Source organism: Halichondria panicea, chromosome 15 (assembly GCF_963675165.1).
Source record: "Halichondria panicea chromosome 15, odHalPani1.1, whole genome shotgun sequence".
Taxonomy (NCBI): Eukaryota; Metazoa; Porifera; class Demospongiae; order Suberitida; family Halichondriidae; genus Halichondria; species Halichondria panicea.
The window spans coordinates 4,313,026-4,328,749 of NC_087391.1; the positions used below are offsets into that span (position 1 = coordinate 4,313,026).

The 15,724-nt window shown below is 41.2% G+C and overlaps 3 protein-coding genes across 8 annotated transcripts; 2 read left to right on the plus strand and 1 right to left on the minus strand.

The window, feature by feature from the left end:
* Window positions 1-823: 823 nt before the first annotated feature.
* LOC135349195 (ecdysteroid-regulated 16 kDa protein-like) lies at window positions 824-5,790 on the plus strand. 3 transcript variants are annotated; one of them, XR_010398886.1, is made up of 7 exons: window positions 824-983; window positions 1,070-1,183; window positions 1,335-1,531; window positions 1,641-4,631; window positions 4,715-4,828; window positions 4,977-5,173; window positions 5,550-5,790. XR_010398886.1 is itself a non-coding variant. In XM_064547697.1 (4 exons), the coding sequence occupies exons 1-4, from the start codon at window positions 896-898 to the stop codon at window positions 5,628-5,630; spliced, it is 480 nt and encodes a 159-aa protein (XP_064403767.1). In that variant the 5' UTR covers window positions 824-895; the 3' UTR covers window positions 5,631-5,790. The 3 variants fall into 3 exon arrangements, 2 of the variants coding, with proteins under 2 accessions (XP_064403767.1, XP_064403766.1); XM_064547697.1 differs by lacking the exons at window positions 1,641-4,631; window positions 4,715-4,828; window positions 4,977-5,173; XM_064547696.1 differs by lacking the exons at window positions 824-983; window positions 1,070-1,183; window positions 1,335-1,531 and having other exon boundaries at window positions 4,470-4,631.
* LOC135349190 (coiled-coil domain-containing protein 170-like) lies at window positions 2,383-11,935 on the minus strand. Of its 4 annotated transcripts, none has more exons than XM_064547690.1 (16): window positions 11,678-11,935; window positions 11,445-11,512; window positions 11,174-11,240; window positions 10,286-10,561; window positions 9,777-10,040; window positions 9,614-9,697; window positions 9,412-9,509; window positions 9,050-9,253; window positions 8,901-8,985; window positions 8,743-8,835; window positions 8,453-8,653; window positions 8,084-8,209; window positions 6,922-7,107; window positions 6,636-6,727; window positions 2,636-2,661; window positions 2,383-2,525 (listed from the first exon to the last, which is right to left on the minus strand). In XM_064547690.1, exons 1-15 carry the CDS (start codon window positions 11,933-11,935, stop codon window positions 2,652-2,654), a joined length of 2,112 nt encoding a protein of 703 aa, XP_064403760.1. In that variant the 3' UTR covers window positions 2,383-2,525; window positions 2,636-2,651. The 4 variants fall into 4 exon arrangements, with proteins under 4 accessions (XP_064403760.1, XP_064403759.1, XP_064403758.1 ...); XM_064547689.1 differs by lacking the exons at window positions 2,383-2,525; window positions 2,636-2,661 and adding exons at window positions 5,829-6,131; window positions 6,267-6,503 and having other exon boundaries at window positions 6,608-6,715; window positions 6,994-7,107; XM_064547688.1 differs by lacking the exons at window positions 2,383-2,525; window positions 2,636-2,661 and adding exons at window positions 5,829-6,131; window positions 6,267-6,503 and having other exon boundaries at window positions 6,608-6,715.
* A 42-nt stretch (window positions 11,936-11,977) lies between these two features.
* On the plus strand, window positions 11,978-15,653 carry LOC135349192 (transcriptional adapter 2-beta-like). The gene is made up of 15 exons (XM_064547692.1): window positions 11,978-12,093; window positions 12,210-12,304; window positions 12,377-12,436; window positions 12,660-12,795; window positions 12,862-12,912; window positions 13,009-13,062; window positions 13,177-13,271; window positions 13,808-13,944; window positions 13,998-14,044; window positions 14,110-14,140; window positions 14,452-14,603; window positions 14,788-14,859; window positions 14,936-14,997; window positions 15,097-15,159; window positions 15,335-15,653. Exons 1-15 carry the CDS (start codon window positions 12,084-12,086, stop codon window positions 15,449-15,451), a joined length of 1,182 nt encoding a protein of 393 aa, XP_064403762.1. The 5' UTR covers window positions 11,978-12,083; the 3' UTR covers window positions 15,452-15,653.
* The last annotated feature ends 71 nt before the right edge of the window (window positions 15,654-15,724 follow it).

A 15,724-nucleotide genomic window follows, 5' to 3' on the forward strand; every position in this document is an offset into this window, starting at 1 on the left:
ATCATAGATACGTACATGTACAGGATCTAGGAAATATTAATATCAGGTGATATAATTATGCTGTTTAACACCAGTTAAACCAGGTACTTTATCAGGGAACGGCTTCGGGGGCGTGGTCCAGAAAAGATAAAAGGGGAGGGGCTGCTTGGGTGCAGTATCACTGTAAAGGTGTTATCAACGAAGGGGTACAAGGGTAGCTAAGAAACGGGGGCCTGAGGGTCCTGGTAACAGTAACAATGCTCCCATTGGTCAGGGAGAGTATCTAAGGGAACAAGAGGTAACCAGTTGCCAGGCTTCACTCTCAAGCTGTTTACATAACTGTAAAGAGCATGGCCTCTTGGTTCTCAGAAATCCCACCCACCCACCACCTTTTTTGTCCCATGAGTAGGAGTAATGTTGTCTACAATACTTACCTCATGGGACCAGTGCTGGAGGCATATTTAGTCGTACTATACGTATGGGCAAGATCCTGCTTCTCAGTTTAGAGGGTTTAGGCTGTCAGGCATCCTAAAATTAGGCCATCCAAGTATATTTTCGCAATGGATGGAGGGGAAAAATAGGGCCAGTATATTCTAGGCCATTAGATATATTTTCAGGCAATGTAAGTGATGCTATGACAGCAGGTGGCAGGATCTGCAGATGATTTATGCCTACCGGCACGCCCCCCACAATAGGAGCCGCCACATGGAGCTATCCACGGTTTTGTGTGTCTTAGCATAGATGATACCTATGGTCTTAGAAAGTAAAAGTAGCAGATAGTTCGTCAACAAGACTGTGTATTTAGGTGCGCATGCGTGCACATGCGCACATAATAAATAACTCTTGCGTCATCAAAGCAACAATCTTTAAATTCAGCAACAATCAATAATAAATAGACCATTCTGGATTGCTGAAAATGAAGGCAATTACCCTGCTGGCTATTCTTTCCATTGTGGGGAGCTGTTATGCTGCTCTGCCTATTGTTACTTGCAAATCAACAAATAGTATGTGTAAAATTACAGGAGCCCTAATGGTTCCTGCATAGTAAGAATAATGCTTGGAGGTATAATTCATCAACATCTTCCTTTAGATCTTAAGGTTAATGAAATCCGTCTCTCTAACTCAACCTGGACATGTGAGAAATACCCTTGTGTTGTCTACAAAGGACTAAATGTTAGCATTACTATTTCATTTGAAAATGTTGGTAAGTATTTTGTATAGCTATGTATGTAGATATAATACAGTATCGCTATTAAATGTGGTGGTGTTCCAGCTTTCTCGTTATAGCCGTCTGTGCAATGAAAAAACTCATGTAGACAAGTTATATATTAAAGCAATGCAAATTTTATCAACAGCTGCTACTGATATCACTACACTAACGAATGTTGTGTACGGAGTTGTTTTAGGAATTGCACTCCCATATCCTAACTTTCCACCCGAAATGAAGAATGTATGCACTCTGGGAGACAGTTCATCATCTTGCCCCATCAAAAAGGGAGACAAATTCACTGAGAAAGTTATTGTACCTATCTCAGATGCAGCCATCTCAGGGGTAAGCCTTCAGTCTTTATTTGACTGTATAGTTTTCCCATGCATGCAGCTACATAATTATAATTATTATTCGTTAGCTAGTGTTACCATGCATGTTTCACAAATCGTAGATGAAAGTTGTGGCAAGATGGCAGCTCATGAATGGAAGCAGCGTAGAAGGCTGCTTTGAAGTCGAACTAGAAATTATGTAGTAAAATCAGTCGAAGACAAATTATAATGAATATCATGAACAGGAGTTGTTGCTTGGTTCCTTTCTGTAAGTGTGTTATCGTTTGCTCAGTTGTTGAAATTACATGTGTGTGACATTCATTAGGAAAACATTTCAACTGCTTGTGGCACATAAATATTGTTAATAGATAACTTTAAGCTGATTCGGTTGCTAACAGAGTCAATGCTTCATTGTAACTGCTCTTAAAGCCTGACTCTATATAATTGTCTCAAACTAGCTTCAAGGCATTAATTTGGTGTTTTCTCTTGTTCTTTGCTGCATGGCCAGTAATCTCTCCAGCTTGGCAATCACACCGTAGTCATCAAGAGCCTCACTATCTTGTAACTCTGTATTGTCCTTGAGTAGCCTCTTCACCGCTGCCTTGAAAGACACCAACTGCAGAGCACAGCAAATAAATCACATGCATGCAGTAAATAACAATGGCAATGATAAAGTTTGCAAGCACATAATAAGTTAAGCATCTAGATTATTACTAAAAAATAGTAACAGGTATACTTGTGTCAGCCAACTAAACAAGGATTGATGACTAACCTCTCTTTCTCTGTGTTTGGCCTCATCCAACTGCTGCTGTGAGGTTTCTAGTTCTCCTCCAAGCCTTTCAATATTTAATTGTCTTGAGAACTTCAACGATGGTCTTCGTTTTTGAGTTGTCCTGTTTCTGTCTAGCTTCAGCCAGTTGCTGTGCCTGATGTACTCTTGCCTGTGAAACCTCCTCCAGTGTCGCTAACAGCTGAGCCACTCGGTCTTCTAGGTTTCCATTGTAGGTCTGATACATGTAGATGTATGTGTGTGTGTGTGTACATAATAATATACAGTTCAGGTATAAGCAGACATGTACGTGATTGTATCTATATACATGTACACATGTACTATAACTTTGAGTTTTTGTGCATCAGCATTCTCCTCCTTCAGTTTCATAATGGTATCTTTCTGCTGAGTTGCTATAGTGTGAAGGCGTTCAATTCCATCTTCTTTTCCATTTTTCTACCCTGTAATAACAACTGCATTATACAGTAAGTATACATACATGTATGGTAACTTAAAGGTATACACGTCACTATTTATAGTCACTACAATCCAAGGGTGTGTGATAGGAATAGTATGAAAGTAGGAGCATAATTATGTACATTGAACACATTTATGATGATTACATGTACCAGGAGTAGCCAATAGTCGCTCTTTCATCACCGTTACCTTCTTCTGAACCAGGCCAAGGTGAAGCTCTTTGCTATCCAGAGACTGCCGACAAGACTTGCGCTTCCGTTGGAGGGTATACGCAGCAGTCTGCTTCTCGGCAAGTGATTGAGTCTAGGTGTGTGTGTGTGTGTGTGTGTGTGTGTGTGTGTGTGTGTGTGTGTGTGTGTGTGTGTGTGTGTGTGTGTGTGTGTGTGTGTGTGTGTGTGTGTGTGTGTGTGTGTGTGTGTGTGTGTGTGTGTGTGCGTGCGTGCGTGCGTGCGTGCGTGTGTGTGCGTGTGGGGAGAGTAGTAGCGGATGAGTACACGTGTAGTTGTGTATGGGTGCTGGTGGGTGTATTCCCTTACTGTACACAAGCAAGCGTATTCACCTGATAATGTGGTCTGATGTGTTGCGGAGATAATCATCCGATTAACACGTGAGTAGGATGAGAGGTTAATGGGTCCAAATATTTGTCAACAAGTGGTATACCTTTGAGCCCTCAAGGAAACCACTTGTTGCAGCCAAAAATAAATTCCCTGATTACCATTACAAACACTGTTAATTCCTGCAAAGGTTTCTACTGTGTGCATGGTCATGGTATTTTAGTTACCTTAATGTTACTATTACAGATGGGTAGTAATTTTAGCGTTTTTAGATTTTTCTCGGTACTAATTTTGGAGGATTTGCATTAGCACATAAATATACTAGTCAAAAGATGTACAAGTATATGAGTTTAAGGTTGAATGGAAAGTTTGGAGTCAGATACAGATGAAAAAAGGGCTAAGCTCTCTAAAAAGTACATAAAAACACATGAAAATAAAATTTTAATGAGATTCAATTGCTATTTGCGCGTACTTAATTTAGCGTTAATTTACGACAAAAGATTGAAAAGGAAGGGGATGCCGAGAGAAGGGGAGTGGTTTCTAGTCTAGCATAATTATAATAAGCAAGCCGAGCAGGGGTCATTGGGCACAGATTTAGCACCACAAGCAAAACACAAATAGAGAGAGATGCCTTCGCTTGACGATTTGTAGTAATTGTACTTAACGATTAGCAAATACGTGTGGGCAGTAAGATCACGAATTTAATTACATTCCATTGGTTTTGTGAGCAATCAAGAATTGACTTCACGACAAGAGTGCTCAGACGGTGTTCCAAAGGAACAGTACGGCGGCTGATTCATGACACTACTTCCCATCAAGGCACACACAACTAACTAGACTCGCAAGCCGTCACTGTTGCAGGCAATTAGTACGCCTGCAACAGTGACGGCATGCGAGTCTACAACTAATAGCAATGTAGCAGCTTGTCTCTCTTTGATGGTCAAGACTTCAAACTGTACTCTCAGGAATGAATGATCCAGCAAGGAATTAAAGCTATAAATGTGTCAGATCATAGCATGTACAGGATCTAGGAAGAGTATAAGGTGATAATTAGCAGATAGTTCATCAACACAGTCATGATCAACACGTGTACTTAGGTGCGCATGCGCGCATGTTCAACATGTGTACTTAGGTGCGCATGCGTGCACATAATTATTATGTCGCATATAAATAATTACTCTTGTGTCATCAGAACAACTCAAAATACCATTCTGGATTGCTGAAAATGAAGGCAATTACCCTGCTGGCTATTCTTTCCATTGTGGGGAGCTGTTATGCTGCTCTGCCAATTGTTACTTGCAAATCAACAAATGGTATGTGTTAATGGGTTCCTGGTAAAAATAATATACATTATTTTATATAATTATATAAAATTATCAAGTAATTCTTCCTGTAGATCTTAAGGTTAATGAAATCAGTCTCTCTAACTCAACCTGGACATGTGAGAAGGAGCCTTGTGTTGTCTATAAAGGACTAAATGTTAGCATTACTATTTCATTTGAAAATGTTGGTAAGTATTGTTTTTAAGAGATGATATTCATTATAGTAGAGGGGACAACAACAGTATCACTATTACATGTGCTGTATCGTTATAGCTTTGTAAACTCATGTAGACAAGTTTCATAATTATAAGCAAAACTATTTTTTTATGTCAACAGGTGCTACTGATATCACTACTTTAACGAATGACGTGTACGGAATTTTTTTAGGAATTACAGTCCCATATCCTAAATTTCCACCCGAAATGAAGAATGTATGCATTCTGGGAGACAGCTCATCATCTTGCCCCATTAAGAAGGGAGACAAATTCACTGAGAAAGTTACTGTACCTATCTTAAATGCAGCAGAATCAGGGGTAAGCGATTAATTAGGTGTTCAGTTGTAGCAAAACATGATTATATACCGTATAGCACGAAATTTTGGAGGCACTTATATTTTGTGGAATGGCCTCTAAAAGCATTTCATTGCACAATGTTCGTGGAATGACAGCTTACCGGAAGCCACGCCTTTAATCTTTGCACGTTATAGCAGATAATTTTAATTAAAGAACCGTTTTTGTGGACTTAGGATTGCTAACCCACGATATCAGCGAAAATTAAGCCCCTCGAAAAGTTTCGTGCTATACGGTATTTCGCTACATATTATAATAATAGATCTACACTGTAACTATACACTAACAAAATAATAATGATGATTATTTACCATGTTTCTATTTCACAAACTGCATGTAGATGAAAGTTGTGGCAAAATGGCAGCTCGTGAATGGAAGCAGCGTAGAAGGCTGCTTTGAAGCCGAACTACAAATTATGTAGTTATAGCCAAAGCCAGAAGTTTATTTTTATAATAAATGATCATGAACAGGAGTTGTTTCTTGGTTGCTTTCTGTAAGTGTGTTATTGTTTACTTAGTACATTTGTTTACTTAGTACATAATTATGTACATGTATTATTTTGTTGAAATTACCAAAATAATTATGTACATGTATTATTTTGTTGAAATTACCAAAATAATGACATTGATTAGGAAAACATTTCAACTGCATGTGACACATTCATTGAAAATAGTGTCAATAGGTAATTTTAAGCTGATTCGGTTGCTAACAGAGTCAATGCATCATTGTAACTGCTCTTAAAGCCTGATTCTAATTGTCTCAAACTAGCTTCAAGGCATTTTGTGGTTTCTTTTGTTCTTTGCTGCATGGCCAATAATCTCTCCAGCTTGGCAATCACACCGTAGTCATCAAGAGCCTCACTATCTTGTAACTCTGTATTGTCCTTGAGTAGCCGCTTCACCGCTGCCTTGAAAGACACCAACTGCAGAGCAAATCACATGCAGTGAACAACAATGAGATGACAATTTATATCTACATCGTAGCTATCTAGACTATTACTAAAAAAGTAACAGGTACTTGTGTCGGCCTACGTACTAAACAAGGATTAGTGAATAACCTCTCTTTCTCTGTGTTTGGCCTCATCCAGTTGCTGCTGTGAGGTTTCTAGCTCTCCTCCAAGCCTTTCAATATTAGCCTTGTCTTGAGAACTTTCAACGATAGTCTTCGTTTTTGAGTTGGTCTGTTTCTGTCTAGCTTCAGCCAGTTGCTGTGCCTGATGTACTCTTGCCTGTGAAACCTCCTCTAGTGTCGCTAACAGCTGAGCCACTCGGTCTTCTAGGTTTCCATTGTGGGTCTGATACGTATACATGTAGATGTGTGTGTGTGTACATAGTTAGTATCAGTTCAAGTAAGCAGACATGTACATGATTGTATCTATACATGTACACATGTACTAACTTTGAGTTTTTGCACATCAGCATTCTCCTCCTTCAGTTTCATAATGGTCTCTTTCTGCTGAGTTGCTATAGTGTGAAGGCGTTCCATCTTCTTTTCCATTTTTCTACCCTGTAATAACAACTGCATTATACATTAAGTACATGTACAGTGTACATATCATGTATGGTAACTTAATGGTATACACAGTCACTATTTATAGTCACTACAATCCAAGGGTGTGTGATAATAATTATATAGGAATAGTATGAAGGTAGAAGCATAATAATATTATGTACATTGTACACATATGATGGTTACATGTACATGTAGCTTACTTTGTCAATGGAGGCTCCCCACTCCTTTTCCTTTTGAGTATAACTCAATAGTCGCTCTTCCATCACCGTTACCTTCTTCTGAACCAGGCCAAGGTGGAGCTCTTTGCTATCCAGAGACTGCCGACAAGACTTGAGCTTCCGTTGGAGAGTGTACACAGCAGTCTGCTTCTCGGCAAGTGATTGAGTCTACACGTGTGGGTGTGTGTGTGTGTGTGTGGATGAGTACATTAGTTGTGTATGGGTGCTGGTGGGTGTATTCCCTTACTGTACACAAGCAAGCGTGTTCACCTGATAAAGTGGTCTGATGTGTTTGCGGAGATAATCATCCGATTAACACGTGAGTGGGGATGAGAGGTTAATGGGTCCAAATATTTGTCAACAAGTGGTTACCTTTGGAGCCTTAGGAAACCACTTGTTGCAGCCAAAAAGAAGTTCCCTGATTACCACTACAAACACTAGAATCACAGCAAAGGTTTCTACTGTGTGGTCAGTCATGGCAGGGTTTTATACAGGGTATCCTACAGGATTTTTTGCTAGGGGGGGGAATGACGACGGCCATAGGCTACCGAACATTTGGGGGGTCCAGGGGGCAGCCCCCGGAAAAAATGTGGCAGAATGATTGTCTAAGGTGCAATTTGGAGGTTTTTGTGCTTATTAGTGTTTTTTCTGCATTGTACACCTCCACCTTGCCTGAAAAAGCATTTTAAACAAGAAGCAGAAAAGCTACTCAAATTAACCTACATGTAAGTGTGTGTACAGAGCATGATCCCATTATGTACACAGCTATAAGGTTTAAATTTCAAAGGTTATTATATAAATGTATACATGCATTTTGTGTATCTGATACTTGAAATCTCTTGACTGAACTTTTGAACTGTACCATGGGCTAGATCAAAATGGATATAAGAGACTTTTTCTCTGATACATGATTATAATTATAGCTACATGTAGATTATACTTCACTGTAAAACACCACAATTTGGTACATGTATGACATTTAATTTTTCATATTTCCAGGGGGGGGGGGGGGATCCCAGGGCTCCCACCCCTCTGTATGAAACCCTGCATTAGTACCTCTTTTAGTTATTATTGCAGGGCAGAATACAACGAAAAACCATTGCACAAACAATATCACTGTTACACTATCCAAATGGATGCTCACCTCATGTTTGGTAAGTTGCTCAGCCTTGGTGAGGATGGCATCATGAGCAAAGTCTCCAGAAAGGATCTCAGCCGTGCCACTGTCCAGGTTCACTGCCTTGGTTAGCCTTCTGATAAAAGCCTTGTGCTATGAATTAAAAAACGAACAAATTGTCTCTCACACAACATTAAGCTAGCAGTGCAAAAAAAACTGGGCAAAAAACTATGGGACCTCCCACAACAAAAATTAATGTTCTTATAGCTAAACAGTGGGGCTTGCTTGGGCCATTCCTGGAGTTTAACCTGGGACCTCTCGCATCCTAAGCGAGAATCATGCCCCTAGACCAACTGACAATCGCAGTACCTTGTCCTATTCTGGTACGGAACATACCTTCTCTAATTCTCTGGTGACACCTTCAGTCAAGATGTCTTCTGATACTTTCTTCCCTGCAAGCTGTTTGACCCTTGTGCTTTCATCTTTCAGTGCTTCTCTACATTGAGCTAGCTCAGTCTGCAGTTTATCAACTCTCTCTTGTAGCCGTGCCAACTCAGTCGTTGTCTGGGTCAGCTCATCACCATGGTTCACAGAATTCTGGTATTATTAAGAGAGATCTACACTTAAAGATTTCGACAGGATTTTGAAAGTATTTTTCTCAGCAAACAACACACAAGTACATGTACCTTGATCATTTGTTGCACAGACGACAGTAGAAGGGTGCTGTCATTGCTCTGAGCTCCCAGAGTATCTTGAAGTGATTCACAAAGCATCAGGTACTAAGAAACAAAATAGTGTATATACTTAATACAGAGCACATATCTATGTGGAAATGTGAACTCACTTTTTGCTCAGCAGAATCAGCTAGTGACTTCTCAGAGTCTGAATTTCTCTGCAAGTTTACTATTCGCTGAGACAGACTTTCAATCCTACATGTATCAAGAGCAACAACAGCATGGTACGTACCACGTATATAAACCATGCATATCTCACTTCGATTCCTTGGCCTGAAACTCATTCTCCTGTGCTAGTAGTGTCTTCTTGGCTGCCAGTAGTCTCTCCTCCATTCCTTCTTTTTCTCTCTCTCCAGCGACCACTTGACCCTTCATCTCCTCAATGGACTTCTCAAGGTCCCCTATTTGTGCAGCTTGCCCCTCGTGCTTCTTGGCTTCTGTTACTAGCCGGAGAATTGTCTCTCTGTGGAACAAAGAGGATTACCAATTGCCCAGGTGAATAAAAGACAAATACTGAAGTGAAAATACCTTACAAACGATTATAATACACAACAGCCCTGTCTAATATAATTTTCAATCAGTAACGGAAAATGTATGTAATAGGACATTGTACATTTGTACCTGTTTGCTTTGGAATCCAGCTCAACGGTTTTCATGCTACTAGTGACTGTCTCCATTCTCAGCCTTAGCTCTAAGCATTCCTCTGCTAAACTGCTCACCTATGTCAAGTAAAATCAATAAGGCTTGTACAGAAAATTGTTTTCCTCCGGCAACCAATCAGTCTTTGAACAAATCCAGTCACGGATGGTGGACATTAACTTACTTGTGAGATAAGGTAATCGTTGTCAATGGAGTCGTCAGACTCCAATTGGAGCACCATCAGCAGTTGAGCAAACAGGTCTGCGTACTGCAACAAATTAAAGTACAACTATAAATATCTGTTCACAGTTCATTATAGGGAACTCATGAACACATGCAACTGTTACCATGGATTCAGCAGTTGATGCTCTCTCCTGTGCACTGTCGAGCTCAGACTGTCTAGCAGAGAGTTGGGTCCTCTGACCCTCAATCTGGTCACTCTTCACAGAGAGCTCATTCTTGACTCTCCCCATTTCTGTCTGCAACTGGGTGAGTTGATCATTGAGGGTGTGTGAGGTCCTGCTTCCCTCGGCCTCTACTAGCTGTTGCCGTAGAGACTGCATTGTCGCACCTGTTCGAGCACATGTTTGTTGTAGGTTTTCCATTTCAGACTGCATGGGAATTAAGAGAGTAAAAGAGTAAATGCATTTGCATTCCTATGCAAACCTCAGCTTTCTAAAATTTGTGCATGTACTTTGACTTCCCTACTTTACACAGCTCTGCACCAGATGCACCTATGCACCTGACATTAATTGCTGTGCAAACATGCATGTACAGATTATGTACATTCTATTTAGTTGCACATACAGCTTAGACAGTCGACATGTTACTAATACATGTAGTAGGCACACTCCACCTTAAGTTGGCCGATTTCTGCCTCCCTGCTGCCCAGGTCACTCTTGCTGCGTGTCAGCTGTGACTGTAGATTGGAGGCCCTCACGTCAGTGGCAGCCAAGTCTCCCCTCACTCTCTCCAACTCTCCCCTGCAAGTGTCCACCTGTGCCGTAGCTAGTCTGTGCTCCTGTGTCAGTGTGTTTATCTTCCCCTTGAGAATGTCCCCTACACTCTCACTGGCAACACCTTCTACACTGCAGTTTAGCTGCTGGGCTAGTTTTGAGCATGTCTCCTGAAGCTGCAAGTGTGTGCAAGTGTTGGAACAATGTCAAGTACTTCCAACAATATCAACTACTTGCACCATAAAATAGTCCTAGGGAGTTCGAGGTAAATAGGTTTTATGTTATGGGTAACTGCAGAGGTATAAATAACAGTCGGTCATCGGTCAATTTCCGAGCAATTAGCCTATTTGACCGGCCATTTAGCTACTTGCTCGGTCATAGGTCATCGGTCAATTTCCGAGCAATTAGCCTATTTGACCGGCCATTTAGCTACTTGCTCGGTCATAGTGTTCTAGCATGCAAAGATTGAAGGCCAAAGGTCATAGTTATGATGCGCATGCGCACTAAAATAATGATCTCATAACAGCCATATGTGTCTTTGTTCATTGCACAAGAGGAGGCCTAGATATTTATATAGCTATGTAGCAGAGTGACAAGACGACTAGGTAAGCTTCTATTTTATGTTCTAAGCATTATCTTTTCTAAAAGCCTAGAGATTACTAAAGACATTGCATGGGTAATTTAGTGTCTGACCAATATCACCTGATGGCAGAACAAAATGTATTATGCTAGGACAACTTGTCAGGACAATCAAGATGTGTTATTTATACCTCTGTGGCAAGTGTTACCTGGAAAGAGGTTTCTTTACTGTGTTCCAGTTCTCGAAATTTCCGTTGGAGCTCTAAATTATCCGACCTGCATTAATATTTAAGAGAGTGGTTATTACAAAATTTACAAGCACATACACAAAACAATTCTATCATAGTGCTGAACTTTTAGGTGAACTACTGAGCAGAACTTCTGAGCATGCACCGTTGCTATATTATAGCGCCAATCACCACTTTCACTCAAGAATGCCAAATGTTTGGTTGCCAAAGAAACCAGCAGACGTACATGTACCTTAGGGTGTTGATGAGCTGTTCTTTGTGGTTCAATTCATTTCTTGAAATTCGAACTGACTCCATAGACTGTGAAGATTGTGTGTATAAAGAGTGCAATAATAAAGTGCAATGCCTGCGGCCACTTGAGTAAAATACGTATACGGAGTGTGTCAAAATGATGTGGAGTGCATGCATACTCTGAGACAATGTACCTAGCCCCATTGCTGTATCAATGAATATCAACTCACGTACCCTTCTCATTGTGTTCTGCATCCTTGGAGAGACTGTGGAAGGCCTGAGATAGTTCGGAGGGGTAGGAGAGCGCTGCCCTCCAGGTGAGAGTGGCCTCATAGTGCTCTGCTTACTGGTACTGGCTAGGGATTCCCTCAGGTCAACTTGGAGCCCAGAGTCCTCATAGCAGCCCATTGCACGTGTTGCAGGAGTACCCCGGGTGGCCTGCTTGCCTGTCAGGCTAGGTCTTTGGCTGGGGATCTCTGGTAAGGTATCCATTGACCACAACTAAGGGAGGACTCACTGGAGATCAGCAATGCTTCATTCTCTCCTTCAATATTTTATTTCTAATTAATTTTGTTGCAAGAAAGGATTTTTAGTGTTGCCGTGGCGATTGTGCACGTGACAGACGTCTAATCCCTAAAAAATGGCGGATGGTGAGTAGGTGTTTGTGATGCTTGCCCGGTTTGTTGCCCCTTCTCTTACAATTATATTATGTATTAGAATATTAGTCTAACAGCTACTTAGATCAGTAATCCTTATCCGCGTTTAGATGATGCTCAACGTTATCACTGTGACTACTGTGGCTGTGACATTACTCTGAGGCTGAAATGCTATGTTTGCCCTGACTTTGACCTATGTTTGGAGGTAAGACTCACTACCTTAGTATAGTCAGCATTTTATGTGTACATCTTTTTCTATGTAAATCCCACCCCGTAGTGTTTTGCTTCGGGTGCTGAAGCTGGAGGTCATAATAAAGGCCACTCCTACCAGTTGATTGTGAGTCTGAATATCCCATACCTAGTCAGTGTATAATTTATGTACAATGTACATGGGTTGTCCCGACGTGATGGGGTTCATTTAAATCCTTACTAGTTGTTCGTCCACCTTTGTTTACTCTCTACATAAGTATATCTGTAATGTGTGTAGTGCACACATGAATACTATAGTTCCCTGGTGAACGTAATTACGGGGTCAAACTTAATCAGTACCCTCTCATTAGGATGAGGGCAGTTTCCCTCTACTAGTGGATGATTGGGGAGCCATTGAGGAGGTCCTGCTGTTGGATGCAGTGGAACAAGACGGCTTCGGAAACTGGGATGACATTGCAGCTCATGTTGTCACCAAAACTGCACGAAGTGAGTGTGTAGACGTCTACGTAGTCCACTGTACCAACGTACCTACAAATTTGTTTGGCCCCATAGATTGCAGAGAGCACTACAATGACATGTACATCAACAGTACAATCGGAGAAGGTAAGGTATTACTTGCTATGACTTTCTCTTGGTTGTGTTTTTATATTCCATCAAGAGTAGTGGTCAGTTTATCCTACCCATCATGATCCAATGCAGGTGTCATTTCCAGTACCTATCATGAAACTGTATTGGAGGATCACGGAGGAGAAAGTAAGTCAGTTACAGTCTGCAGTACATAGTGAGCATTATCTGTGTACAGTATGTGCACAGTGCTCTTGTTATCTACAGTCTATGAGCATACTACTGCACTCTTATTTCTCTTAGTTCCCCCCTCACCGGCTAACTTCACTCCTGTCAAGCTGGAGCATGCAGAGCAGTTGGAGCTCGGCTACATGCCTCTCAGAGACGATTTTGAAAAGGTGTGTACTGTATACTGTCACGTGTTACCAAGGGCGTATAAAGAGAAGAGGGCATGCAACTCACAATGTATACTGTGTATGCGTCGTATTACTGATGAGTCAGCAGGATATGCTATATTTAGCCATGATTTAGCCAACCGCCCACTAGGGAATAAAGGCTAGTCAGAGTATAAAGTGCACGTGCAATACATTCTTTACTCATAAACCCCCGCCTATTTATAATACGATAGATTGTAGTTGCATGCCCTCTTCTCTTCATACGCCCTTGGTGTTACTACACTCTACAGAAATAATGTGTGTATACCAGCTACCCATAGAACAGCAGGCCAGCTGGGAGTTTTCCTAGAGCTCCTAAGTTATATTGCTTACATCTAGTACTATTATCCAATCATTTTGTAAGAGAACAGTTGGAACAGTTGGACGCTTAAAGTTCTTATGTAGCTTCCTGCTGTCCTGTAATAATATTCCTGCAATAATATTGTACATGTTATTTTAATGGCATGCCATGTATGCAACCCCCCCCCCCCCGTATGCAGGAGTACGACAATGATGCCGAGGCTCTAGTGAGCACACTAACAGTGAACCAGGACGATGATGAGGTGGAGACAGCCCTCAAACAAGCACACATTGACATGTACAACAAGAGACTAATAGAGAGAATCAAAAAGAAGAGGTAGGTAAAGTATTCTTTAAACACCTTCAATCATTATTTTGCTGTATCAACAGGGTAGCTAAGCAACACAATCTTATTGCTGGAAAACAGAAGCAAAGTGGTACGTCAAGTTGTGTGTTGTCCATGGTGTAACATTTGACATCCGTGGTATTTCTTTTATTATAGCGTTCAAGAGAAAGATGCCCAAAGAGGAAAGGTACAGTACCGAGTATGGATTACAGGATAACTACATGTATATGTACATGTACACACAGTACAATACGTAGTGTACTGTACACTACACCTCAGGTTCCTACACTTTACTAGCACACAACTTGTGTGACTGCCTGCTAACACATGCATGGTTGTGTATACAATCGATTGTGGTCGTGAATATCAAGTTTTCCTTGCCTTTACGTAGCTGAGGACAGTCAGCCAGCCATCCCATTTTAGTTAGTGTCAATACACGTATATGTACATGTACAATCATGCAACTAGAGTACATTGTTTAATCTAAGTATCACTTAGGGAGCTGCGTAGTCAGTACAAGCTGCTGGCTCGGCTGATGGAGCCTGAGGAGTACGAGACGTTCCTGAGCTCACTGAAGAAAGAGAAACAGTTACGGGAAAGGATCAGGCAACTCAAGAGGTATCGCAAGAACGGACTCACAAAGACAGAAGGTTCGGTGTGTGTGTGTGTGTGTGTGTGTGTGTATATGTGCGTGCGGACACATGTGTGTATTGCATGCGTACAATAACTTGGCAAGTACATGTACGTGATGTGTAGTGGATATTATTAATTGTCCACTCATTGTTAGACACTCCTGTTTTTCAAGTTAAGTAGCCCTACCATTCATTCTTTCAGACTGTCCTGAGTTCGACTCTCTGAGCAAAGAGGAGAGCAAGAAGCTCAGTGACACAGACGGTGCTGATTCAGGTATAGTACCCACAGCTGTACCCACTAGCCGGCCTGGCTCTCTTGTGTGTTTTATCATTTAACCCTCTCTGTATAGATTCTGATCAGGATCTCATTCTGCCTCAAGGAATTGACCTGCTCTCTGCTTCAGAGAGAAAGGTATTTTTAACGTGTGTATACTACCTTATTGTGTGTTTTACGTTGTATTCTGACTTTTCAATATTGCTGTCAATTCATGTAATTGTGTTACTTTCCCAGCTTTGCAACTCCCTCTCGATGAAGCCGAGGGAGTACATGTCAGCCAAGACTGAAGTGATCAAGGTACAACAAATAGTAGATCCCCCATTTATAATTTTCCTCCACAATGAAGCTATAAGCTTTCTACATATGTTTGTTGAACTTGCTAAACTTGTCTGTAAATTAAATTCACAGTGTAATATTCCTGTGCCTGTACATACACCACGTCACGCTATTACCCTCTCTTCTCCCCTTGCAGACATCTGCTATGAAAAGAAGTGGGTGCCCAGTCAAGCCCAAAGTCCCCAAACATTTACCCTCAGAACACAAGCAAAAACTTCAACAGTATTTCACTCGATCAGGATGGCTGGGATAGAGTCTGCACCAAGTGTGCCATAATGGTCGGCCCTTCCAAGCATGGCTCTATTAAACACACTACACAGTTATAACAAGCTGTGTCAGCTATAAATGAACATTTCATCTCATATTTAATATCCCTGATTCACTTTTTATTTTTTGATATCCATGGCCAGTTGTTGACAACATTATGATGTACGGATATAAGTACTGACAACATGTGTTGAATGTGTAAACTGGGCGGAGGCTCATGCATGCTAGCCTCGATTCCAGGCCGCTGAGAAAGGCGCCA

Bases quoted from the DNA above. Each gene is read 5' to 3' on its own strand.
- LOC135349192 (XM_064547692.1), top strand. The intron at 14,860-14,935 runs GTATAGTACCCA...CTCTCTGTATAG, and splicing joins CACAGACGGTGCTGATTCAG to ATTCTGATCAGGATCTCATT. The intron at 15,160-15,334 runs GTACAACAAATA...CTCCCCTTGCAG, and splicing joins CCAAGACTGAAGTGATCAAG to ACATCTGCTATGAAAAGAAG.
- LOC135349190 (XM_064547687.1), bottom strand. From the start codon at position 11,935: ATGGATACCTTACCAGAGATCCCCAGCCAAAGACCTAGCCTGACAGGC. The intron at 11,241-11,444 runs GTACATGTACGT...ATATTAATGCAG, and splicing joins CAGCTCATCAACACCCTAAG to GTCGGATAATTTAGAGCTCC. The intron at 8,836-8,900 runs GTGAGTTCACAT...TTTGTTTCTTAG, and splicing joins CTGATTCTGCTGAGCAAAAA to TACCTGATGCTTTGTGAATC.
- LOC135349195 (XM_064547697.1), top strand. From the start codon at position 896: ATGAAGGCAATTACCCTGCTGGCTATTCTTTCCATTGTGGGGAGCTGT. The intron at 1,184-1,334 runs GTAAGTATTTTG...TTTTATCAACAG, and splicing joins TATTTCATTTGAAAATGTTG to CTGCTACTGATATCACTACA. The intron at 1,532-5,549 runs GTAAGCCTTCAG...AACTGCATGTAG, and splicing joins CAGATGCAGCCATCTCAGGG to ATGAAAGTTGTGGCAAAATG.